This window comes from Erinaceus europaeus, chromosome 16, assembly GCF_950295315.1.
Source record: "Erinaceus europaeus chromosome 16, mEriEur2.1, whole genome shotgun sequence".
NCBI classification, from domain to species: Eukaryota; Metazoa; Chordata; class Mammalia; order Eulipotyphla; family Erinaceidae; genus Erinaceus; species Erinaceus europaeus.
The window spans coordinates 11,409,969-11,436,302 of NC_080177.1; the positions used below are offsets into that span (position 1 = coordinate 11,409,969).

The 26,334-nt window shown below is 42.8% G+C and overlaps 1 protein-coding gene across 3 annotated transcripts in view; it reads left to right on the forward strand.

Annotated features, from left to right (window-relative positions):
* The window catches only part of STARD9 (StAR related lipid transfer domain containing 9), a 146,629-nt gene that overhangs the window by 48,490 nt on the left and 71,805 nt on the right, over positions 1–26,334 (forward strand). For all 3 annotated transcript variants that reach the window (XR_009545267.1, XM_016192738.2, XM_060174467.1), the window contains exons 4-7: positions 14,305–14,421; positions 18,276–18,308; positions 18,398–18,459; positions 23,211–23,323. Coding sequence is in view for 2 of the 3 variants with exons in the window: in XM_016192738.2 (XP_016048224.2) it covers positions 14,305–14,421; positions 18,276–18,308; positions 18,398–18,459; positions 23,211–23,323 (325 nt within the window). In the remaining variant the exon portion in view is untranslated. The remainder of the gene's footprint in view (positions 1–14,304; positions 14,422–18,275; positions 18,309–18,397; positions 18,460–23,210; positions 23,324–26,334) is intronic.

Sequence of the window (26,334 nt, forward strand, 5' to 3'; positions counted from 1 at the left end):
GTTCTCTAGCTTGGTGGCATATAGTTGTTCATATCGAACCGGGATCCTTACGCCAGTCCTTGTGCTTTGTGCCATCTGTGCTTAATCCACTGTGCTGCTGCCTGACTCCTGACTATTATTTACACACACACACACACACACACACTCTCACACACACGCCCATTTATTCTTTGGCCCTGCCTCTTTTCTAAGTCACACCTACACCTATTACTACATCCAGGTGTCCTTTTTCCCCTCGTCTCTCCCTGGGTCCTGATAGAATTGGAATTCAGAACTCTCTGGCCATCTTTGCCTAACATTTCTCCCCTTCTGGGAGTATGAGTCAAAACTCTTTATCGGGTACAGAAGGTGGAACATGTGACTTCTGTAATTGCTTCTCTGCTGGACATGGGTGTTGGCAGGTTGATCCGTACCCCCAGCCTGTTTCTATCTTTCCCTACTTGGTTAGGGCTCTGGAGAAGTGAGATCATCTGCCCAGGGAGTTCAGGATAAAAACATTGTGGCATCTGCAATTTGGTAGCTGAAAATGGTGGTAAGATATGAACCAGGGGGAGTCAGGCAGCAGCACAGTGGGTTAAGTGCAAGTGGCGCTAAGCGCAGGAACAATGTAAGAATCTGGGTTTGAGCCCCAGGCTCCCCACCTGCAGGGGAGTCGCTTCACAGGCGGTGAAGCAGGTCTGCAGGTGTCTGTCTTTCTCTCCTCGTCTCTGTCTTCCCCTCCTCTCTCCATTTCTTTCTGTCCTATCTAACAACGACAACATCAGTAACAACTACAGTGATAACTATAACAATAAAAAACAAGGGCAACAAAAGGGAAAATAAATAAATATTAAAAAAAAGATATGAACCAGGACAAAATGTTTAATAAATAGGAACCCAAAAGTAGGAATAGAGCCGATAGGAATAGTAGAAATCTTGTGCTTTTTAACATAGTTTTTTTTCATCTCTTTTCTTTTTATAGACCTTTTAAAAATTATTTTGTTTATTAATGAGAAAGATAGTAGGTGAGAGAGAAAGAATCAGACATCACTCTGGTACATGTGCTGCCAGGGATCGAACTCAGGACCTCATGGCTGAGAATCCAATATTTTATCCACTGTGTCACCTCCTGGACCACCAGTTTTTCTCTCCAGCAAACTTGTCTCCATGTTTGGATAAAGGAAATGAGACTAGAGAGAATATGGTACCCTACCAGTAAGATGAATGAGGCAGAGGCTATTTAGGTGAACACAAAGTGAATCTCTTTAGACATTGGACTGCTGAGAATGACAGGGCGTTTGGTTGGACTGGCGGATCCTGCAGTCTGTGAAACTGCAGCTATTTGAAGGCACAGCCCATTTTCCTCTCTAGAGGTCATATCGGGCTCCAGAGACCCATTCAGACTCAACAGTGCTTGAGACAGGAAGTTTGCTCCTAGCAACATGGTGGCAGGGAAATCTTTTCCAGTTAAGCAGGAATGAAAGTTTAAAAAACAGAAACTCCATTCCCCAGGGTGGTTTTCTTTTTATATAAAAGTACTAGCAACCTAAACAACTTGAAGAAGCTTTCTTCTATTTGACTGCCTCTCAGTATTGTGTGACCAGTCCCATTGCTCAAGGTGCTAATTTCACATAGTTATCCTATAGTTTTTAACAATTAACTTTTTTAAAATTTTTTATTTAAGAAAGGATTAATTAACAGAACCATAGGGTAGGAGGGGTACAATTCCACACAATTCCCACCATCCAATCTCCATTTCCCACCCCCTCCCCTGATAGCTTTCCCTCTGGGAGCATGGACCCAGGGTCATTGTGGGTTGCAGAAGGTGGAAGGTCTGGCTTCTGTAATTGCTTCCCCGCTGGACATGGGCGTTGACTGGTCGGTCCATACTCCCAGTCTGCCTCTCTCTTTCCCTGGTAGGGTGGGTCTCTGGGGAAGCTGAGCTCCAGGACATATTGGTGGGGTCTTCAGTCTAGGGAAGCCTGGCCGGCATCCTGATGACATCTGGAACCTGGTGGCTGAAAAGAGAGTTAACATACGAAGCCAAACAAATTGTTGAGCAAACAATTAACATTTTTATACTCTCCTTTTTTATATTTATTTATTTTCTCTTTTGCTGCCCTTGTTGGTTTTTATTTTTGTTGTAGTTATTATTGTTGTTGCTATTGATGTCGTTGGTGGATAGGACAGAGAGCAATGGAGAGAGGAGGGGAAGACGGGGAGAGAAGAAGAGACACCTGCAGACCTGCTTCACTGCCTGTGCAGTGACTCCCCAGCAGGTTGGGAGCCGGGGCTCAAACTGGGATCTTTCCACCAGTCCTTGTGCTTTGAGCCATGTGCACTTAACCTGCAGTGCTACCACCCAACTCCCTAAACTCTTCTTTTAATATGAGGTAAGTGAATCCCCAAATTCTCATCAAGAAACCCCAGTAGCAATTAGTATTTACAACTGCAACTCATGGACAGTGATTTCCAGTTGCACAGAGCATTTTCTTTCTTTCTTTCTTTTTTTTTAAGATTTAATTTATTAATGAAAAAATAGGAGAGAAAGAACCAGACATCACTAGTACATATACTGCTGGGGATTGGACTCAAGACCTCATGATTGAGAGTTCAGTGCCTTATCCACTGTGCCACCTCTCAGACCATGGCTCAGAACATTTTCTAGTATTTTCCACGGTGTATAATTGGCATCCATCATTTGTTAAAAACTCTGTAGGTATGGGAGTCGGGTTAAGCACACAGCGGGTTAAGCACACATGGCGCAAAGTGCAAGGACCGGCATAAGGATCCTGGTTCGAGCCCCTGGCTCCCCACCTGTAGGGGAGTTGCTTCACAAGTGGTGAAGCAGGTCTGCAGATGTCTATCTTTCCCTCCCACTCTCTGTCTTCCCCATCTCTCTCCATTTCTCTCTGTCCTGTCCAACAGTGATGACATCGATAACAACAACAATAATAATAACTATAACAATAAAACAATGGTAACAAAAAGAATAAATAAATAAATATTTTTTAAAAACCGAGCTCTGTAGGATATAGTTTAGGAGGCAGCACAGTGAATAAAGTGTTGGACTCTCAACCATGGGTCCAGAGTTCAATCCCTGTCAGTGCATGTACCAGAATGATGTCTGGTTCTCTTTCTCCCTCTTCCCCCTTTCTTTCATTAAGAAATAAGATCTAGGGGCCAGGTAGTGGTGCACCTGGTTGAGCGCACATGTTCAATGCACAGGGACCCAGGTTCAAGCCCCCAGTCCCCACCTGCAGAGGGAAAGCTTTGCAAGTGGTGAAGCAGGGCTGCAAGTGTTTCTCTCTGTATCCCTCTTCCCTCTTGATTTCTGGCTGCCTATAACAAAGACAATAAAAACATTTCAAAAAAGAAATAAAATATTTTAAAGAAAAAGCATTTTATATGGGTTTTATGTATTATGACTCTCTAAAATTATAATCATGAAAATAAGCAACAGATACCTGTTTTATGAATATAGGGACAAATAGTGCTACATCAGGAGTGGGGAACCTTTTTCCTTCTAAGGGCCATTTGGATATTTATAACAGTATTTGCGGGTCATATAAAATTATCAACTGAAACATTAGCAATTAGAACTAGGGAGCTGCTTTGCTCACAACCCAGGTTCAAGACCAGCCTCATAGTATTCAAGGAAACGTCAGTGCTGTGGTCTCTTTCACTCTGCTTTTCTGCGGCTCTATCTAAAACAGAAAAAGTAGCACTTGATGTTTTAACGAATAAAGCTCCTAACTTTATTGAATTTTGTGTTTTTGTGTTGCTTCTGTGCTTACCTTAGCTGAGCCTGACCAAATGATTTGGGCTTGAAGGCCAGATGTTCCCCACCTCTGCACTCAGCAAAGGCTGGTCAGGAACAACTATATAACAACTGTGTATATGTGTAACAGTGGGTAAGAGTGATGAACATATATTGTGCTCAGCAATGACATTTCTGTAGTTCTCTCTCCTTTTTTTTTTTAACTTTTTAAAATATTTATTTTATTTATTTCCTTTTGTTGTCCTTGTTGTTTTATTGTTGTAGTTATTATTGATGCCGTTGTTGTTAGATAGGATAGAGAGAAATAGAGAGAGGAGAGGAAGACAGAGGGGGAGAGAAAGATAGACACCTGCAGACCTGCTTCACCGCCTGTGAAGTGACTCCCCTGCAGGTGGGGAGCCGGGGCCTCAAACTGGGATCCTTACGTTTTGGGGTCCTTGCGTTTTGCGCCACCTGCGCTTAACCTGCTGTGCTATAGCCTGACTCCCCTTTCTTTTTTTTTCTTTATTGGGGTATTGACTTTCTTTCTTTTTTTTTTTTTGTTTTTTAGATTTCTTGTTGTATGCTTTACATTGGGTTCTAGTTCTCCCCGGCCAAGAGAATTAGATCAGTCCAGTTAATTTCGTGGCCCACTTGGCCCCGCCCCTAGGAAACCTGCCAGAGTTCCAGAGTGACAGAGTTCCTGGGTTCCTGAGTTCCAGAGTAAGAGAGAGTGCTTGTGCCGCCGCAAAGAGATAGCAGAGTTCTGTTTGGTGATTAGTTTGTCTTAGTTTATGAATCGTTGTTCCTGAATAAAGAATTACTGCTGCCCTGCCCAGCCGTTGTCTCTGCGTCTCTGTTACCCGCCCGTGAAGCCAACCCGCCCGGCAAGAGCCGTCCGAATTTTAACAACAATTTCTTTTGATATTTATTCCCTTATTCCAAACTCAGTCAGAGACTCCTATAAAAGCCCTACTTTATTTATTTATGAAAAGGAAACACTGACAAAACCATAGAATAAGAGGGGTACAACTCCACACAATTCCCACCACCAGAACTCTGTATCCCATCCCCTCCCTGATAGCTTTCCTATTCTTTAACCCTCTGTGAATATGGACCCAAGGTCATTGTGGGATGCAGAAGGTGGAAGGTCTGGCTTCTGTAATTGCTTCCCCGCTGAACATGGGCATTGATAGGTTGATCCATACTCCCAGCCTGCCTCTTTCTTTAGTGGGGCAGGGTTCCTGGGAATCGGAGCTCCAGGACACATTGGTGGGGTCATCTGTCCATGGAAGTCTGGTTGACATCATGCTAGCATCTGGAACCTGGTGGCTGAAAAGAGAGTTAACATATAAAGCCAAACAAATTGTTGACTACCTGTTTTATTTTTATATATAATTAAAAAATATATATTTATTTACTCCCTTTTGTTGTCCTTGTCTTTTTATTTTTGTAGTTATTATTGTTGTTAATGATGTCATCACTGTTGCATAGGACAGAGAAATGCAGAGAGGAGGGGGAGAGAGAGACACCTGCAAACCTGCTTCACTGCCTGTGAAGCGACTCCCCTGCAGGTGGGAGCTGGGGGCTCAAACTGGGATCCTTACACCGGTCCTTGTGCTTTGCGCCATGTGCGCTTAACCCACTGCTACCACCCAGGATTTTGTGCTGGTTACTGCTGGCCAGCAGGTGATGCTATTGTGATATTTAGGTTTCTCCTTTGTATAATCTGCAGTGTGTGGGGCGGGGTGGTTGCTTTGGGCTGTCTTGTGGTCACAAATGCTGTTTTATGTTGTGTCCTGGCCTTAAATTCAGAAGGCTAAAGCCCCCTGAGTCAAAGACTGAGCGGTTTTAAGCCCCTGTCTGTTTTCTTCCGGCACTAGGAACACTGTTGCTTGCTGCGCTTAAAGTGAAATCGCCAAGATGGTGCTGCTCATGCAGTCCTGAGCTCCGACTTGACTTTGCTGTTCTTGAATCCCCCCCCCGCACCACTTTTCTCTCCAGCCGCACATGAGTCTCCACCTGAGGCTGCAGAACTCTCACCTGTAGATTATGGCTTCAGTTGGATCTCTTGTATTTTTTCCTTGTTTTGGGAGGAGAGGTGATTTGGTCCCACTTATTCTATGGCCACGCCTCCCGGAAGTCCTGCAGAATGACTTTTATGCCTGAGGCTCTAAGGTGTCTGGTACAATCCCCAGCCACCATCTTAAGTCAGAACTGAGCTAGTGCGCTGGTAAAACTATATAAAAAATAGAGAGTCGCTTGTCAGGTGGTAGTGCAGTGGGTTAAGTGCATGTGGCGCTAAGCACAAGGATCAACATAAGGATGCAGGTTAGAACCCCTGGCTCCCCACCTGCAGGGTGGTGGCTTCACAGGCTGTGAAGCAGCTCTGCAGATGTCTTTCTCAACCCCTCTCTGATTTCCGCTCTCTCCATTTCTCTCTGTCCTAACAACAATGACATCAATAACGACAACAACAATAAAAAAACAAGGGCAACAAAAGGGAAAATAAATAAATATATTTTAATTTTTTTTAATCTTTAAAAAAAAGTCATTTTTCTCAGGATATTATGTGAGATTTCTAGCTCTGCTCTGACAATTTATCTCACTGCTCCATTCCACAATCAGTTTCTCTTCTCCAGATATGTTTGTGTCTACTCTTCACGCAAATTCTTTTATGTACTAGTTTTAAACTTTTTATTTTGGGGACAATGAAATAGCTCACATGGATAGTATGCTGCTTTGCCATGTGCCCTGCCCAGGTTCCTGCCTGTTCCTCACTGCACTAAGGGAAGCTTTAGTACTGCTGTCCCTCTCCATCCCCCTCTCCCTCCCTTTTCCTCTCACCCCCACGGCCCCTCTCTCCCACTCCTTTTCCCTGTCCCTGCCTCCCTTTCTCTATCTCTCTGTAAAAACAAAAACAAAACATTTTACTGACTCTCTGGTCTTTCTACCTGTGTGGTAAACTCATTGCTGATTGAGGCAAGTCTTAAACATCTTTCTTGTCTCTTCACAGAGCTTGTGCAATGAGTGCCAGGCATCTGTTAACTTAATAGTTTCTGACCCAGAATGTTCTAGTTTGAGCACTTACCTGACAAAACTGCTTTCTTCCAGATAAGCTCTATTCTCTGTCCATTTGCTATGGTATAGGTTTCAGTTGGCCTTGTTGCTGTTTGCTTGCATTTCAGAATTTCTGTTGTACTCTCCCTCCTCACATTCCTTGGTAACTGTTTTTACACCAACTTTCTTGGCATAACATTGCTTGGATACATATGCAAAATGAAGGAACATGGGGAATAAATCTCTGTGTGTTTTACAGTATTAAGTGAATAAGTCAAATAGAAAAATCTAGTTTCATCTCTCAAAGTCAAATACAGGCTGTTGTTTTTCACTGGAGAAATCTGCTACAAAGGCCATCACCTGCTTTGTGACCAGAACCCAGTGATACTGGTTGGCCCCCTGCAAGGCTCACAATGAGAATGGACTTGCCAGTAAACATTTACGCTGGGTGGAAACCCAGAGGTGACTGGTCTGCCAGTGACACTGAGGCACCACCTCGAAATGTTCCTCGCGTCTATGCGGTTGCCATGTCACAAGTAGATTTTCATAAGAACTGTGTCCAGGGAGTCGGGCGGTAGCACAGCAGGTAAAAGGCAGGTGGTGCCAAGCACGAGGATTAGTGTAAGGTTCCTGGTTCGAGCCCCCAGCTCCCCACCTGCAGGGGATTCGCTTCACAAATGGTGAAGCAGGTCTGCAAGTGTCTATCTTTCTTTCCCCCTCTCAGTCTTCCCCTCCTCTCTCCATTTCTCTCTGTCCTAACAATGATGACAATAATAGTAACTACAACAAAACAACAAGGGCAACAAAAGGGAATAAATAAAATAAATATTAAAAATAAAAGAGCTATTTCCAATGCAGTGTCCTTATTATAGTCAAGTGTTTTTTATATCTATTTATTCCCTTTTGTTGCCCTTGTTTCATTGTTATAGTTATTGTTGTTGTTGATATTGTTGTTGTTGGATAAGACAGAGAGTAATGTAGAGAGGAGGGGAAGACGGGAGAGAAAGATAGACACCTGCAGACCTGCTTCACCACCTGTGAAGTGACTCCCCTGCAGGTGAGGAGTGGGGGGCTCAAACCGGGATCCTTATGCTGGTCCTTGCGCTTTGCGGCCACGTGCGCTCAACCCGCTGCGCTACCACCTGACTCCCTATAGTCAAGTGTTTTTAATTTGAAGTGTAGGTTTTATTTTTTAATCAAAGTAATGCATAGTCTGTAAAGTCAAAGCATTCTAGAATTAAAAAAAATAATAATAATAACAGTCCCTAGCCGTATTCCTTTTCCCTCTAGAATAAATCTCCAGAGGGAACTTTGTGTAGTCAAGTGTTTGTGAAATTTTACTTTTAGCTTTTAAACTGTTTTCCTTCCCACCAGAGTACGGCTCTGCTCTGGTTATGGTGATTCTGGGGACTGAGGCTAAGACAGGAGCGTCTTTTGCTTAACCACTACACTGTTTCTTCAATTTCCCACCTCCAATATTGTTTTAGAGGAGTCATTTTTACAAAAGTATTTGTTTCCTGAAAGAGAGGGAGAGAGAACCAGATTGTCACTCTGGCATATGGGATGCAGGGGATCAGACTCAGGACTTCATGCTGTACTTCCCTGGCATACATGGTGCTGAGGATCAGACTCATGATCTCATGCTTGTGAGTTCAGAGCTCTACCACTGTTCCACCTTCTGGAATGCTCAAGTATTCTTACTTGCTATATTTATATCAGAATTTAAGACCTAAAAGTAACATTAACTCCTATGTAGGAATAAAACAGAAGTCTAAAATTGTAAATTTTACACCAAAATATTAGCAGCCATTACCTCTAAATGGTGGGGTTGTTTTTATTATTCCCCACTGTATGGATTTCCTCCTATTTTAATATATTATTTATATAAACAAACAGTGACTATTCAAATCCAGTGCTTGTCAGTAAGGGTGGTGTTTGTTACTGCATTAGTTAAGCTTTACTTCTTTCCTCCTCCACTCCTTCCCCATTCCCTCCTTTTCTCTTTCTCACTGTTCCAAAGCCTTTGTTCTTAATCATGAAACTATAATTGTAGCTGTTTAGAGAAAAAGAAATCATTCTAAGTCTTTCCCTCCTTGAGATCCTTTAAGTTACATACTGTACATTAATGGTTTCTACCTTCCTGCCTCCCAAAGCTAGCCACCATAGTTCTCACAAAGTCTTTGAAACAATTTGCCTCCTTTTTTTGTTTTTCTTTTTTTCTTTGAAAATTCATGTGTATCAGTTCTCTAGATTCCATATGTGAGTGAAACCATCTGGTAAGATGTCTTTTGTTCTTTTACTTATTTTGCTAAGTACAACCACCTTCAGTTCCATTCACTTTGTCCCAAAGGACTTATTATTATTATTTTGCAGAATAGTACTCCATGAAATATATATCCCATAACTCTTCGACTTTTTAAAAATTTATTTCCCTTTTGTTGCCCTTTTTTATTGTTGTTGTAGTTATTGTTGTTGTTAATGATGTCATCATTGTTGTATAGGACAGAGAGAAATCAAGAGAGGAGGGGAAGATGGGGAGAGAAAAGACAGACACCTGCAGACCTGCTTCACTGCCTATGAAGTGGCTCCCCTGCAGGTGGGGAGCCAGGGGCTTGAACCGGGATCTTTACACTGGTCCCTGTGCTTCACGCCATATGCACATAACCCGCTGCACTACCATCCGACTCCCAACTCTTTTACTTTTTTTCCCTTTGTCACCAGGGTTATCACTTGGACTTGATGTCAGCTCTATGAGTTTGCTACCCTTGGCAATCAGTTTTTTCTGTTCTTTTTTTTTTTTTTTCCATTTCTCCTTCCTTCTTTCGTTCCTTTCTTCTTTTCTTCCTTTTTGGCAGGACAGAGAGAAACTGAGAGGAGAAGGGAGGGGAGATAGAGAGGGAGATAGAAAGAAAGACCACCTGCAGACCTGCTCCACCACTTGTGAAGCATCATTTCTGTCGGTGGGGAGAAGGGGCTCAAACCTGGGTCCTTGCACATGGTAACATGTACACTTAACCAGGTGCACCACCATCCCATAACTTCTTTAGCCAATCAGCTTCCAAGAGGTATTTAGGCTGCTTCCACTCTTTAGCTGTTGTGAATCTCAGATCTAGGAGCCTCAGGCTTAAAATCGTTTTCAGGAGGCTGAGTGGTGGCACAACCAGTGGCGTGCACACATTACAATATGTAAGGACTGGATTCAAGCCCCAGGTTCCACATGCAGAAGTGAAGCAGGGCTGTTGATGCCTCTCTTTCTCTCTCCCTCTCTAGCCCCCCTCCCTTCTCAGTTTCTGTCTGTACTATCAAGTAAACATAAAAGGTAAAAAGAAAGGGAATCTTCTGATCAGACCAGCAGGGAAACAATTACAGAAGCCAGACCTTCAACCTTCTGCATCCCACAATGACCTTGGGTTCCATACTCCCAGAGGGTTAAAGGATAGGAAAGTAGGGAGTCAGGCGGTAGCACAGCAGGTTAAGTGCATGTGGCACAAAGCGCAGGGACAGGCATAAGGATCCTCGTTTGAGCCCCCGGCTCCCCACCTGCAGGGGAGTCTCTTCACAGGCGGTGAAGCAGGTCTGCAGGTGTCTTTCTCTCCCCCTTTCTGTCCTCCACTTCTCTTTCCATTTCTCTCTGTCCTATGTAACAACTACTACAACAATAAAACAAGTAGGGCAACTAAAGGTAATAAATAAATAAATATTTAAAAAAGAGAATAGGAAAGCTATCAGGGGAGGGGATGTGATAGAGTTTTTCCCTTTTATTTTTATAAAGACAGAATTTGAGAGGGAAGGGAGGATAGAGAGGGTGAGAAAAAGACACCTGTAGCACTGCTTCACCACTTCTGAAGCTTCTCCTCCCCAGATTGGATATTTAAACCTGAGTCCTTGCACGTGGTAACATGGCATACTTGACTGGGTATGCCACTGACGGGCCCCCATTTCCTGGAGATTTTACATAGATTTCAGGAAGCAAAGAGAATCCTGCCCACTTTTTCAGTTTTGCAAATATAGAAGTGAATGAATGAACAGGGTTAAAAAGCTGGGGAGCAGATTGGGAAAGGTCATGGGAATGGTAGAAGTCCAAATCTTTCACCACTCTCTGGAATCTCTTGGCTCTATACATGAATATTACTGTTGTTAAACAAGCAAAACATAACATAACTTTTCACTGTCAGTAAACATTACTACAGCTGCTGAAACATAAAACTGGCCAATCTTGAGTCAGCAATTCCTGTTGGTCCCTGCTGTCCTCATTTGTATTATCTCAACTTCATATCAAACCTGTAATTTAGATTTAAAATAACCAAAGAACTTAACATCAAAGAAACTGAGGCTTATAAAATTTAACTTGTTCAAGATCCCACAGCTATAAATTGTAATAACCAAATTTCAACTTAGAGCTATATCAGGCAATATGAAGGGGAAGTTGATTATTTATAGAAGTCTGGGCACCGTGGTCCGGGAGGTGGCACATTGGATAAAGCATTGGACTCTCAAGCATGAGGTCTTGAGCTCAATCCCTGGCAGCAAATGTACCAGATTGATGTCTGGTTCTTTCTCTCTCTGCTGTCTTTCTCATTAATAAGTAAATAAATTGGGGCCAGGCAGTGGCGCACTTGATTAAGTGCACACATTACAGTGCACAAGGACCCAGTTCAAGCTCCTGGTCCCCACATGCAGGGGGGAAGCTTCACAAATGGTGAAGTGGTGCTGCAGGTGTCTCTCATCTCTCTCCCTCTCTATCTCTCCCTCCTCTCTCAATTTCTCTCTGCCTTATAATAAATAAATAAAGATAATTTAAAAGTAAATTTTTTTAAAAGTCTGGGAACCACTGGACCCTCAGCAGCAGGGGACACTGGCAAAGCCATTTCATTGAGTGATGTGGTTTGAGTATCAGACTTGAGAATTGAGTCATTACACACTTATTGTGCAGTGCTGTTGGACTCTTAGTGCCACCACACAGATGTTATCAGTTGTCCCTTTATGTGCTGTTCTTTCATAACTCCAGTGGAAGCCTGCTTTTGGTGAGCATCATTTCACTCCCAGAGACATAAAGGACAAGCTGCCTGTGTGACTTCTATAGTGGCAAAATGGGCTCTGCTCCCCATAAAGACTTAAAAAAAAGAAAGAGAGAGAAAGGGAGAAAGAGAGAGAGAGAGAGAGAGAGAAAGACTTGAATAATCAGACAGCTGCTCCCTTTGCCCCTAAGTAGGAAGAGTCTTTGGAAACTGGGCAGCAGCAACACAGAGGGTAAAAGCACTGGCATACAAGGTGTCTGCAGTGTTCTGCTGAGGGTGGTTGATCTGGGCATCTGTACGTCTCCTATAAGCCTGATGGGTGGATTTCTTTCTTTCTTTCTTTCTTTCTTTCTTTCTTTCTTTCTTTCTTTCTTTCTTTCCTTCTTTTTTCCCTTTTGTTTGCCCTTTTTTTTGTAGTTATTGTTGTTAATGATGATGATGTTGTTGGACTAGGACAGAGAGAAATGGAGAGAGATGGGAAAGACAGAGAGGGGGAGAGAAAGACACCTGCAGACCTGCTTCACCGCCTGTGAAGTGGCTCCCCTGCAGGTGGGGATCGGGATCCTTACGCTGGTCCTTGCGTTTCGTGCCACGTGCGCTTAACCCACTGTGCTACTGCCTGACCCCTGGGTGGTGTTTTGTTTTGTTTTCATTAGGAACTTTATGGTGTCCTTTTAGACACTTGCTTGCTTCATTTATTGACGCACTGCAGACTATTGTGTACTTTTGCTTTCAGGTATATATTTTGCCCTAATTTATGGATACATGTGTACATCTGCCCTGTCTCCTGGGACCTGGTCTATATCTAGGTTTTGGGGCTTTGTTAGCAAGTGAACCACCTGAAATAGAGTTAGAGAATCCTATAAAAGGAAAGGTCTCAACCGAGTAATGAGGCTGAAGGGTTGACATTCCACGCATGATGTCTCTGGACACATTCTGAAATGAAGCATGCCAAGGTGTGGTACTCATTACATTGAACAGGTTGGGATCAGCAGATGCAGTATCATTTGGTACGAATTGAGAGAAGCATGCAGGAAAGTGAGCCCCACCCTAGAGGTTCCAGGACTGGGGGAAATTTGGGCTTTACAGAGGAAGTGGGAGGTTCCTGCTGTCTTAGGGTTTAAGAAGGCAATAGATAGTTACTGCTATAATCACATTATTTGGCAATTGGGTTGACTTTGAAAATCTCATTGTTAGGATCTGCTTTATCATACACATCACCATAATTTATGTCCTTTGACATTATTTTTATATAGTGCTATCTTATAAAGTAACGCCACTAGTTGCTTCTTTTCTCCGTGGTCTAAGCTTTAGAAAAGTCAACATTTCGGGAGTCGGGCAGTAGCGCAGCGGCTTAAGCGCACATGGCGTGAAGTGTAAGGACTGGTGTGAGGATCCTTGTTCGAGCCCCAGCTCCCCACCTGCAGGGGAGTCTCTTCACAGGCGGTGAAGCAGGTCTGCAGGTGTCTTATCTTTCTCTCCCCCTGTCTGTCTTCCCCTCCTCTCTCCATTTCTCTCTGTCCTATCCAACAAAGGCAGCAAAAGGGAAAATAAATAAATAAATAAATAAATAAATAAAAGTCAACATTTCAAAGAGCAAGTCATTATTAGAAATGTATTAAAAATTTGAGACCACTGTTAAAATTCAGTCTGGTTACATGTTTGACATCTTAAGTGTTAAGAAAGGAACAGATACTCGGCCTATGGTTTGTGCATTAAATGGTTTGAGACATTCAATCAGTTTTCCCCCTCTCATATTAATTTAATAGTGATTCATGAGACTGCAAGTTAATGAGAGTGTACATTAACACCCTTCCCACCACCAAAGGACTGTAGTCATTATCGCCTCCCCCCACTACCATGAAGCTGAACATCTACTCTTACCCTCCACCCAGAGATTTTTACTTTGGTACCCTACTCCAGGATGTCTCCCTTTCTTTCTCTCTCTCTCTCTCCCTCTCTCTCCCCCTCTCCCTCTCTGTCCCTCCCCCCCTTCTTTCTCTCTTCCAGTCTATAGAACAAAATAATAAGGTCAGGTAGGCCATAGGCCAGTTGGTTGTATTTGTGAAACCCTTGGTTATTTCCCTGACACTACATTAAAAAATATTTCAACAAATGAACAGAATTTCCTTAGCAGTCTTTTGATGACACAGAACAGCTTCTTATAAAATGGTGATGGAAGGCCAACAAAATTACTTACCTGGATATTCTGGTTGATTTAGCACACATGGAACTTAGCTTTGAGCCATTGCACTATAGGAAGCTTCATTGCTATAGTGTTTCCCTCTCTCTGTGTCTCTTGTGTCTGCTCCTCTGTCTATCTGGTAAAGTTGACCTGGTAATGACAAAAATAAAGGGGGGGATGGATTTGAAACAATGTGCAAATATCTATTTTATTTTATTATTTTTTAATTTTTCTTAGGTTGAAAAATAATGCTAAATCTGCTACAGAAAGGACTAGTGACATAGCCTCTAATTTTATTACAGGTGTTCCAGGATTTGGGGACTGAAGTGCTTTCTGGAGCTGCCAAAGGCTACAACATATGCCTTTTTGCCTATGGACAGACAGGCTCTGGGAAAACATACACCATGCTGGGGACCCCAGTGAGTATTAGTGCTGAATTCCGTCTCTTCTACTGCCACAGCAAACCTGAATCTTGCACTATCTTTGCCACTGAGCAAGGGAATGTAAGGCCCATAGTTAGCTTTGTCAAGATTATAGAGCTGTTTCCTGTAGTAAATATGAGGTTCTCAGTGTGTTAAATGTAAACTAAACTATTAGTCCATTTTTGTTTTTGTTTTTTTGCCTCCAGGGTTATTGCTGGGGCTCAGTGCCTGCACTATGAATCCACTGCTCCTGGAGGCTATTTTTCCCCTTTTGTTGCCCTTGTTGTATATCATTTTGTTATTATGTTGTTGCTGTTGTTGTTGTTGGGTAGGACAGAGAGAAATTGAGAGAGGAGGGGAAAACAGAGGGAGAGAAAGATAGACACTGTAGACCTGCTTCACTACCTGTGAAGTGACTCCCCTGCAGGTGAGGAGCAGGGGGCTCAAATCAGGATCCTTGTGCCGGTCCTTGCATTTCGTGCCATATGCGCTTAACCCACTGTGCTATCGCCTGGCCTCCACAATTAGTCCTTTTTTATGAAAGCTCCCTTAGAGTTTACAACTCCTTTGATGAAGCAGATCTTATCTGTTTAGTCCAAGTTTCTCATTGTTTCCATGTTTCTCGCTAAAAGCTTTTTAATACATTTGATGTGGAGAAGGCCCTCAAAGAATGCTGTATGGAAATGGGACTAATTTTCTGAGACTTGAGTGTTAGAAAGTAGCAGCAGAATCAGATTCTGTGGTGGGAGCTTTCAAGTATGTAGCAGGGGCCGGCCATGGCACACCTGGTTAAACACACGTTACCATGCACAAGGATCCGAGATCAAGCCCCTGAGTCCCCACCTGCATGGCAAGCACTTCACAAACAGTGAAGTAGTGCTACAGATGTCTCTCTTTCACCTTTCCCTCTCAGTTTATCTCTGCCTATCCAATAAAATAATAATAAACTTTTAAAAAGTATGTAGTATCTGGGCAGATGAGACTGCGTAGTTATTATGCAAAAGCTTTTCTTTCTTTTTTTATTATTATTTATTTTCCCTTTGTTGCCCTTGCTGTTTTTTATTGTTGTAGTTATTATTGTTGTTATTGATGTCATTGTTGTTGGATAGGACAGAGAGAAATGGTGAGAGGAGGGGAAGACAGGGGGAGAGAAAGACACCGACAGACCTGTTTTACCACTTGTGAAGCGACTTCCCTGCAGGTGGGGAGCTGGGGGCTCGAACTGGGATGCTTACTCTGGTCCTTGCACTTTGCGGCCATGTGGGCTTAAACCTGCTGCTACCGCTCTGCCACGCCCTACTCAACTCCAGATTGATGGGTCTGACAGGGTCAGCACCCTAGAAAACTCTCTTCAAGGAAGAAGAATTCTGGGAGTGGGTCTTGGCTTCCTGAGCAGATCTAAATTGGAAACTCTGATTATTGTTTTCATTATGTACATGGTAATGATGCCGTGTAATCAGGCATGAACAGTCCCTGTTCCCAGATTAGATACAGATGAACAGGAAATGAGGTGGACGAAGTTATGGGTCATCAAATACATAAAGTTTTAGGAAAAATTCTTTTTTTTAAATTTTTTTTATTTATTTTTATTTTTTTATTTAAGAAAGGATTAATTAACAAAACCATAGGGTAGGAGGGGTACAACTCCACACAATTCCCACCGCCCAATCTCCATATCCCATCCCCTCCCCAATAGCTTTCCCATTCTCTATCCCTCTGGGAGCATGGACCCAGGGTCATTGAGGGTTGCAGAAGGTAGAAGGTCTGGCTTCTGTAATTGCTTCCCCGCTGAGGAAAAATTCTTAATAATACTTACTCACCTCCTCTTATGAAGTATGTTAAAACTCTACATAAAATACTATCTTCTAAGCCTATTACTCAGAAATACATCACCTCATAAAGTACGACATTTCTGTAAAACCGCAAGGCCATCTAATCAAGAAATGAGCTTTACTTTCTGTTTCAGATATTGTTTATGTAAGGCTGAAAGATATATAAGTTCTCACTGGCTGAATAAAACTTGAGTTCAGATTCCCCCTCCAACAGAGTGTGGTGTGTTCTGTTCTCCCCTGCGCCACCTGACCCACCAGGTGGTCGCCATCAGAGTTCCCTGATCCTTCCTGCTGCTCTTCCGCTGTAGGGGTCCATCGCACCGCTCGACCCCACAAAAGATTTTCATGCATGCCTGAGACTCTGAAGTTCCAGGATCAGCCACATGCTAGAACTGAGATGTGCTCTTGTGTTAGAAAAAAAAAGGGGGGGAAGAGACACAGAAATATGTAGAACTTAGTAAGAACCTTCTTTGTCGTGGAAAATCAGGAAGTAGAGTTCCCTAAGAATACTCCTTTGGGGGCCAGGCAGTAGCGGTAGTGCAGCGGGTTAAGTGCACATGGCGCAAAGTGCAAGGACCGGGGTAAGGATCTTGGTTCCAGCCCCCGGCTCCCCATCTGCAGGGGAGTCGCTTCACAGGTGGTGAAGCAGGTCTGTAGGTGTCTTTCTCTCCCCCTCTCTGTCTTCCCCTCCTCTCTCCATTTCTCTCTATCTTATCTAACAATAAAGACAGCAATAACAACAACAATAACAAAGATAAACAACAAGGGCAACAAAAGGGAAGAAATAGCCTCCAGGAGCAGTGGATTCATAGTGCAGGTACTGAGCCCCAGCAATAACCCTGGAGGCAAGGAAAAAAAAATCCTTCTCTAAAGGGGTTGGGCAGTGACACACCAGTTAAGCCTACACATTACCATGCACAAGGACCTGGTGACCCCCACCTGCAAGTGGAAGCTTTGTGAGCAGTGAAGCAAGTACTACTGGCGTCTCTGTCTTTCTCTCTATCTCCCCCTCCTCCCTCCTGCCATTAGACTCCTTGGATCTGTTGCAGTAGACCACAGTTACAGTTTCATCCTATATTGCCCTTTCTTCTCCTCCTTTTCTTCTTCTTCTTTTTTTTTTTTTTTTTTTTTTTTTGCCTCCAGGGTTATTGCTGGAGCTCAGTGCCTGCACTATGAATCCACTGCTCCTGGAGGCCATTTTCCCATTTTCTTGCCCTTTTTGTTGCTGTTGTCATTATTATTGTTGTTGTCATAGATGCTGTTATTAGATAGGACAGAGAGAAGACAGAGAGGAGGAGAGAAAGATAGACACCTGCAGACCTGCTTTACCACCTGTGAAGTGACCCCCCCCTACAGGTGGGGAGCTGGGGGCTTGAACCGAGATTCTTAACGCCAGTCCTTGCACTTCGTGCTATTTGCCCTTAACCCACTATGCTACTGCCCAACTCCCCCTTTCTTCTTTTCTTTTTTAAAAATATTTTATTCATTTTTTTAATATTTACTTTATTTATTCCCTTTTGTTGCCCTTGTTGTTTTATTGTTGTAGTTATTATTGTTGTTGTCGTTGTTGGATAGGACAGAGAGAAATGGAGAGAGGAGGGGAAGACAGAGAGGAGGAGAGAAAGATAGACACCTGCAGACCTGCTTCACCACCTGTGAAGCAACTCTCCTGCAGGTGGGGAGCCAGGGTTCGAACCGGGATCCTTATGCCGGTCCTTGTGCTTTGCGCCACCTGCGCTTAACCCGCTGCGCTACAGCCCGACTCCCCCCTTTCTTCTTTTCTTAAGTTTCTTCCTTCTTATAGCAGTTGCTTGTTATCTGGTACATTATTCCCATGAGTGTCTACTTACAGCACATGGAAATAGCCTTGGCCACACCAGCCATTAGGCTGACTAGAGTGAAGAGGCTAGCAGAAGCAGCCCAAGAGCCCACTCAGATGGTACCTGAGTGCTGTGGGGAAGAGCATCACCATGAGTTAACAGTAATGCTTTTTTTTTTTTTCTCCTTTTATTTTTCTAGGCATCTGTTGGTTTGACTCCACGAATATGTGAGGTATGGACCCTCTTCTGACCGAATCGTCCTAAAGTAGGTCTCTTTTGTACATTTTCTTCAGTAAAACCTCAACCCTCTGTTCTGTGCAGGGTCTCTTTGTGAGGGAGGAAGACTATGCCCAATCATCTTCCTCCTGTAGGATAAAAGTAAGGTAAGAACCCTCTGAGATCTAAAGCTTTCTCTTTCTACTCCAGATTCTAGCATGTACAACTATCTTCTCTTTGTTTCTGGAATCATCCAGAGACTAAAGAAAGGCCACAACAGAAATATCTGGCATTACAGGGAGATAAGAAATATTCTTAAGTCCTTGAGTTGGGAGAAAGTTAATTTCTGGGGGCCGGGCGGTAAGGCAGCAGCTTAAGTGCCTATGGCACAAAACTCAAGGACCAGATTAAGGATCCAGGTTTGAGCCCCAGCTCCCCACTTGCAGGGGGGGTCGCTTCACAAGTGGTGAAGCAGGTCTGCAGGTGTCTATCTTTCTCTCCCCCTCTGTCTTCCTGTCCTCTCTCGATTTCTGTCTTATCCAATGATGACAGCAATAACAACAATATAAGAACAACAATTAAAAAAACAAGGGCAACAGAAGAGCAAAAATAGAGCAGAAATAGACTCCAGGAGCAGTGGATTCATAGTGCAGGCACTGAGTCAGGTTTTTATTGTCATAGGAATATCATTTTACGTCTCCCCAAAATAAGTGTTTGCACACTTCATGTCATCCTTTTTTCTTAATTCAGATATAAATTATGTAGCATAAAATTCTCTTATAAAGCATACAGCTAAAAAATAAAGTGTATAGTTCAGTAATTTTACAATATACTTATGGATGTCTATCATCATCTAATTCTAGAATATTGTCATCATTCTCAAAAAAATAGATACCTTTTAAAAATTTGATGATTGTGAAAATTATTTTTGCATTTGTTTATATGATGCTGATTTCTTTCTTTCTTTCTTTCCTTTTTTTTTTTTTTTGCCCAAAGGGTTATTGATGAGTCTCAGTGATTGCACTACAAATTTATTGCTCCTGTGGCCATTCTTTTGATTTTCTGGATAGAACAGAGAGAAATTGATAGGGGCACTTGAGAAAGATAAGAGACCTGCAGACTTGCTTCAGTGCTATTGAGGTGACTTCCCCCCCCCCCCCCCGCAGGTAGGGGGCCGGGGGCTTGAACCAGGATCCTTGTGCATGTCATTACACTTTGTACTATGTGCACTTAACCTGTTGTGCCACCGCCTGGCCCCGTGATTTTTCTTTAATTGAGGCTGAAAAACGGAGGGAGATGGAAAGGGAGTGGGGAGGGGAGAGATAAAAGAAATAAAATATTTGTATCACTACTCCACTGCTTGTGAAGCATCCTGGTACACGTGGGGACCAAGAACTTGGATCACAGTGTGTGTGCACTACGACCTGGTCCCTATTCTTACTTTTTTTTTTTTTTTAATGTTTTGAAAGTCAAAATTTGCAAAGTGAATGGATATAAACATAGATTTTTTTTTTCTAAAGAATTATAACTATCTTACTATTTCTATAAAGGAATAACATACTAAATACTTGCAGGATAGAGTATGTCTCACACAGAATCCTAGTATACGGAATAGGTAAAATGAGGGGCCAGGTAGTGGTACACCCAGTTGAGTACACAAGTCAACATGCACAAGGACCTGGATTCAAGTCCTTGGTCTCCAGGGGAAAAGCTTCATGAACAGTGAAACAGTGCTGCAGATGTCTTTTTCTCTCTCCCTATGTCCTATTCCCCTCAATTTCTCTCTGTCCAATTAAATAAGTACTTAGCAGAACAAGTAAAATGAAAATTACCCTACTTAGGGACTGGCTGGCTGGTGGCATGCCCAGTAAAGCACACACATTACTGTGCACAAGGGCCAAGGTTCATGCCCATGTTCCCCCCTGTAGGGGAAGAAGCTTCATGAGAGGTGAAACAGTGTTGCAAATCTTTCTCTCACTTTCTCCACTCTTTCCCTCTGTTTGTCTCTGTCTATACCAAATGAAGGGTGCTGGTGGGGGTGTAGCCCTCAGGAGCAGTGGATTTGCCATTCAGACACTGAGCCCCAGCAACAGTCATGTTGGGGGAAAAAAATCGTTCTACTAAAATTTAGAATGGGAACTAGAATCTTTCTCATTGAACTTCCCTTTTTGTTTGACTGTGGCCTTTGGGAAGTTTTCAGGATAGAACTCAAAGATTGTGTTTGATAACCACTTAAAGAAATAAGCTTTAGCATCACATTCTCAGATCTCAAATTGTAGTATAGGGCCATTGTAATCAAAACTGCTTGGTACTGGAACATGAAGTCACACTGACCAGTGGAATAGAATTGAGAGCCCAGAAGTAAGCCCCCATACCTATGGACATCTTTGACAAAGGTGCCCAGACTATTCAATGGAGAAAGCAGAATCTCTTCAACAAATGGTGTTGGAAAAAATGGGTTGAAACATGCAGAAGAATGAAACTGAACCACTGTATTTCACCAAACACAAAAGTAAATTCCATGTGGATCAAGGACTTGAATGTTAGATGAGAAACTATCAAATAGAGGAAAATATTGACAGAACCCATTTCTGCAATTTTTAAAAAATGCATTTATTTATAAAATGGAAACACTAACAAGACCATAGGATAAGAGGGGCACAGTTCATGCTACCAAAGCTCCATATCCCCTCCCCTCCCCTCCTCTGATAGCTTTCCTACTCTTTATCCATCTGGGAGTATGGACCCAGGGTCATTATGGGGTGCAGAAGGTGGAAGGTCTGTCTTCTGTAATTGCTTCCCTGCTGAACATGGGCGTTGACAGGTCAATCCATACTCCCAGCCTGTCTTTCTCTTTCCCTAATGGGGCAGGGCTCTGAGGAGCAGAGCTCCAGGGCACATTGGGGCGGGGGGTCATCTGTCCAAAGAAGTCCAGTTGGCATCATGGTAGCATGTGGAGCCTAGTGGCTGAAAAAGAGTTAACATATAAAGCCATAGAAATTGTTGATTAATCATGAACCTAAAGGCTGGAATATTGCAGATGAAGATTTTGGGTTTCCGTTTTGGAAATAGCTAGTAGGTCTATTTTAGGTATATTCCAAAGGGCCCATGACTTTATTAGTTTTTGCCTGAGCCTGACATCTGATATGCAGGTGGACCCAGGTTATTGCCTGGGGAGATGGTGTCATGGCTGGAAAAGGGGCTAGATGGTGTCATGGCTGGAAAAGGGAAAGGAGTAGCTCCCAAATATGGGAAAAGTACGTAAATATTGTTGACTGCAAACCCCACTGATTTGATCTGGGGCCCATATTCAGCTTAGGAGCCTATGTACCTCTACATCCCTGTAGGTCCCAACTCGCATTCTTTGGTGATCAGTAGGAACATAACAAATTGCACCAATTTCAGGACCCATCTTCTTCAGGTGGTAGATAGACTATGTTATCCAGCCTCCCTTCTGAGGATGGAATAGTCTCTACCATTGTTGATCCACATTGAGGACAAGGTCCTGTGACCACATAAATTTTAAAGACATCTTCAATGAAACAAATCCAATTACAAAGAAGACTAAGATAAGAATAAACCAGTGGGACTACATCAAATTTAAAAGCTTATGCACAGCAAAAGAAACCTATACCCAATCAGAGACCCCTCACAGAATGGGAGAAGATACTTAATGCCATACATCACACAAGAGGTTAATAACCAAAATATGTAAAGAGCTTGCCAAACCTAAACAAAACAAATGACTCTATCCAAAAATGGGGAGAGGACATGGACAGAATATTCACCACAGAAGAGATTCGAAAGGCCGAGAGACATATAAAAAAAATGCTCCAAGTCATTGATTGTCAAGAGAAAGGCAAATAAAGACAATGAGATACCACTTCACTCCTGTGAGAATGTCATACATCAGAAAGAGTAGCAACAACAAATGCTGGAGGGGTTGTGGGGTCAAAGGAACCCTCCTGCACTACTGGTGGAGATGTAAACTGGTTCAGCCTCTGTGGCGAGCAATCTGGAGAACTCTCAGAAGGCTAGAAATGGACCTACCCTATGACTCTGCAATTCCTCTCCTGGGTATATATCCTAAGGGACCAAACACACCCATCCAAAAAGATTTGTGTATACCCATGTTCATAGCAGCAAAATTTGTAATAGCCAAAACCTGGAAGCAACCCAGGTGTCCAACAACAGATGAGTGACTGAGAAAGTTGTGGTATATATACAAAATGGAATACTACTCAGCTATTAAAAATGGTGACTTCACCATTTTCAGCCCACCTTGGATGGAGTTTGAAGAAATCATGTTAAGTGAAGTAAGTCAGATAGAAGGATGAATATGGGATAATCTCATTCACAGGAAGAAGTTGAAAAACAAGATCAGAAGAGAAAACACTAAGCAGAAGCTGGACTGGAGTTGGTGTATTGCACCAAAGTAAAAGACGGGCGGAGGCAGGGGGCATAGGAGAGAGCACAGGTCCTGGAAAAGGATGACAGAGGACCTAGTGGGGGTTGTATTGTTATGTGGAAAACAGAAATGTTATGCATGTACAAACTATTGTATTGACTGTCGAATGTAAAACATTAATCCCCCAATAAAGAAAAAAATTTAAAAAAAAAATAATAAGCCTTAGATTCTGTACTGTGGCAGCCTGGTTATGGCATAGGCTGGTGGCACAGTCCCTAGACTTGTGCTGGAATAGCTTCTAGGAGGCTACACTTGACTCACACATTCTAAACCTCAAAGTGGCAGTAATGACAGCCATGCTGAAACCTTGCTGAGCATAGGCCCTGAGAACCATGGTTTGATCATTGTCGAACTCCAGGGGTAGAACTGGAATACCAACTAGGAATTGCTTCAAGTTTTCTCTCACTTTTTTCAGAATCTAATTATATGCCTTTTCCCACATATCCCTAGTTTCCTAGAAATCTATAACGAACGGGTGCGGGACCTGTTGAAGCAATCTGATCCAAAAAAGCCATTTTCTCTGCGGGTCAGGGAGCACCCAGAGATGGGACCCTATGTACAAGGTAAGCCACCACAGTCCTGGAAGTCTGTGGCCAAGCTGGAACATGGGAGACTAACCTAGTGGCCACTGATCTGTTCAACAAGTACATAAAGAATGCTTTCTTTCTTTCTGTTTTGTTTTTCAATTTTTTAATTTAATTTTTTTTTTTTTAAGCAGAGCACTATTCAGCTCTGGCTTATGGTGGTGCGGGGGATTGAACCTGGGACTTTGGTGCCTCAGGCATGAGATTCTGTTTGCACAACCATTATCCTGTCTACCCTCCACCCTTTCTTTTTTCTTTCTTTTTTTTTTTTTTAGAATTTTAAAAAAAATTTTATTTCATTGGATAGAACAAAGAGAAATTTGGAGGGAGGGGGAGAGAGAGAGACCTGCAGACCTGCTTCTCTCCTTCTGAAGCTTTCCCCCTGCAAGTGGGAACCAAGGACTTGAACCCATGTCCTTATATATTGTAATGTGTGCACTTAACCAGGTGTGCCACCACCCAACCCCAGAGACTGCTTTCTATGAGGCTGCTACTGCACTAGATGCCCTCACAGCAAAATTACAGCCTAGTAGGGATGAGTCTAAAAACTGATAAGTTGTGATAAAAACTTCAAAAGTAGAGAAAAGTCATGACAGAAAGGGACATTGGGCAGTGTAGGTAACGTATCTGCATAATTGGGAGAAACTTCCTTGAAGAGGTTTTTTTTTTTTTTTTTTCAGGTTTAAACTATCAAAGATTTATTACAGCAAAATAAGCAATTATCTGCAGGAGTATAGGTTACTCTTATGGCTGCTGAGGAGAGTCTTAGAGTTTACCAGCTTGCTGAGTTAAACATGTGCAGTTCCCAGGAGAAACAGCCATGGCAGGCCCCTTGAGCACACAGGAAAGCTGGGAGCTGGGAGAGAGCAGTGCAGGAACAGAGAGCAGGCAGCAACAGCAACAGAGAGACTCTGCCTCTTCTGGCTAGTGCTTAAGTTCCATCCTGACATCAGTGTGTATGCTAATTACATCCAATTCGTTAGCCATATGCTAATTACATCACAGCACCTTCCCATCATATTCTTTCACAGAATATGTTATTTTTGTAGAACCTGGGCTTGATTCCCAACACCACATGGGAGCAGTGTGCACAACCAAAAAGATGAAAATGGATAGATCTACATGGCAGGCGGAGAGGTGCCTTGGTGTCTCTTCTTCTCTCCTTTTTGTTCCCCCCTCCAGGGTTATTGCTGGGGTTGGTGCCTGCACTGTGAATCCACTGCTCCTGAAGGCTATTTTTTCCCTTTTTGTTGCCCTTGTTGTTGTTTTATTGTTCTTGTGGTTATTATTGCTGTTGTTGGATAGGACAGAGAGAAACGGAGAGAGGAGGGGAAGACAGAGAGGGGAGAGAAAGACAGACACCTTCACCGCTTGTGAAGCAACCCCCGTGCAGGTGGGGAGTTGGGGGCTTGAACCAGGATCCTTACACTGGTCCTTGCACTTGGTGCCATGTGCACTTAACCCGGTGCATTACCACCTGAACCCTGGTCTTGCAGTGTTTTACTGATTGTTTTCTTCTACAAATTTTAGGGGTTCTGATTTAATATCCGGGTCTTGGATCCATTGTGGTTTTTTTTTTTAATTCCCCAAAGGGGGTACAGTCTCTTTTATTTATTTATTCATTCATTCTTTCATTTTCCCTTTTGTTGCCTTTGTTGTTTTATTGTTGTTGTAGTTGTTGTTGTTATTGATGCCATTGTTGTTGGATAGGACAGAGAGAAATGGAGAGAGGAGGGGAAGACATAGAGGGGAGAGAAAGATAGACACCTGCAGACCTGCTTCACCGCCTGTGAAGCGACTCCCCTGCAGGTGGGGAGCTGGGTGCTCAAACTGGCAGCCTTACACTGGTCCTTACGCTTTGTGCCACGTGCGTTTAAGCCGCTACACTACCGCCCGGCTCCCCCATTGTGTTTTTTTAATTTATTTTATTTTGGTGTATGGTGTTAACAGGTTGTTTAACTTAAATTTTTTTATTGTTTTTATTTATTTATTGGATAGAGACAGCCAGAAACTGAGAGGGAATGGGAGATAGGGAGAGAGGAGAGACGCCTGTAGCACTGCTTCACCACTTGTAAACCTTTCCCTCTGCAGGTGGGCACTGGGACCTCAAACCTAGGTCCTTGTGCATTATAACATGTGCTCAACCAGATGTTCTACCACCTGGCCCCAGCTTTTGCTTTTTCAATTTTTTTAATTCCTTTTTTTTTTAATTTATGATTGACAAATCCATTGGATTAGAGGGGTATAATTCCACACAACTCCCACCGCCAGAGTTCTGTATCCCATTCCCTCCATTGAAGGCTTTCCTATTCTTTATCCATCTGGGAGTATGGACCCAGGGTCATTATGGGATACAGAAGGTGGAAGGTCTGGCTTCTGTAATTGTTTCTTTCCTGCTGAACATGGGCGTTGGCAGGTGGATCCATACTCCCAGACTGTGTCTCTTTTTCCCTGCTGGGGCAGGGCTTTGAGGAGGTGGGGTTCCAGGATACATTGGTGAGGTCATCAGGTTGGCATCATGGTAGCATCTGCAACTTGGTGGATGAAAAGCATTATATATTAAACAGGAAAAACAATTATTGAATAATCAGGAACCTAAAGGTAAGGATAGAGCAGATGAGATTTGGGGTCTCCATTTTGGAAAAATAAAAAGCTAGGAAGTGTATTTTAGTATATTCCAAGGGGCCCATGAGTTTACTAATTTTTGCCTGAGCCTGATAGCTAACATGTAGGTGGGTTAAAGGTATTATTAAAGGTCTGAGGATATGGTATCAGAGTTGGGACTAAGACTAGAAAGCTGTATCAGGGCAGAGAGTAGCTCCCAAATATGGGAAAAGTATATATATATATATATATATATATATATATATATATATATATATATATATATATATATATATATACTGTATATAAGTATAGACAGTATATAAAGTATATAAATACTGTAGACCACATTGAGCTGGTCTGGGACCCATATTAAGCACAGGAGC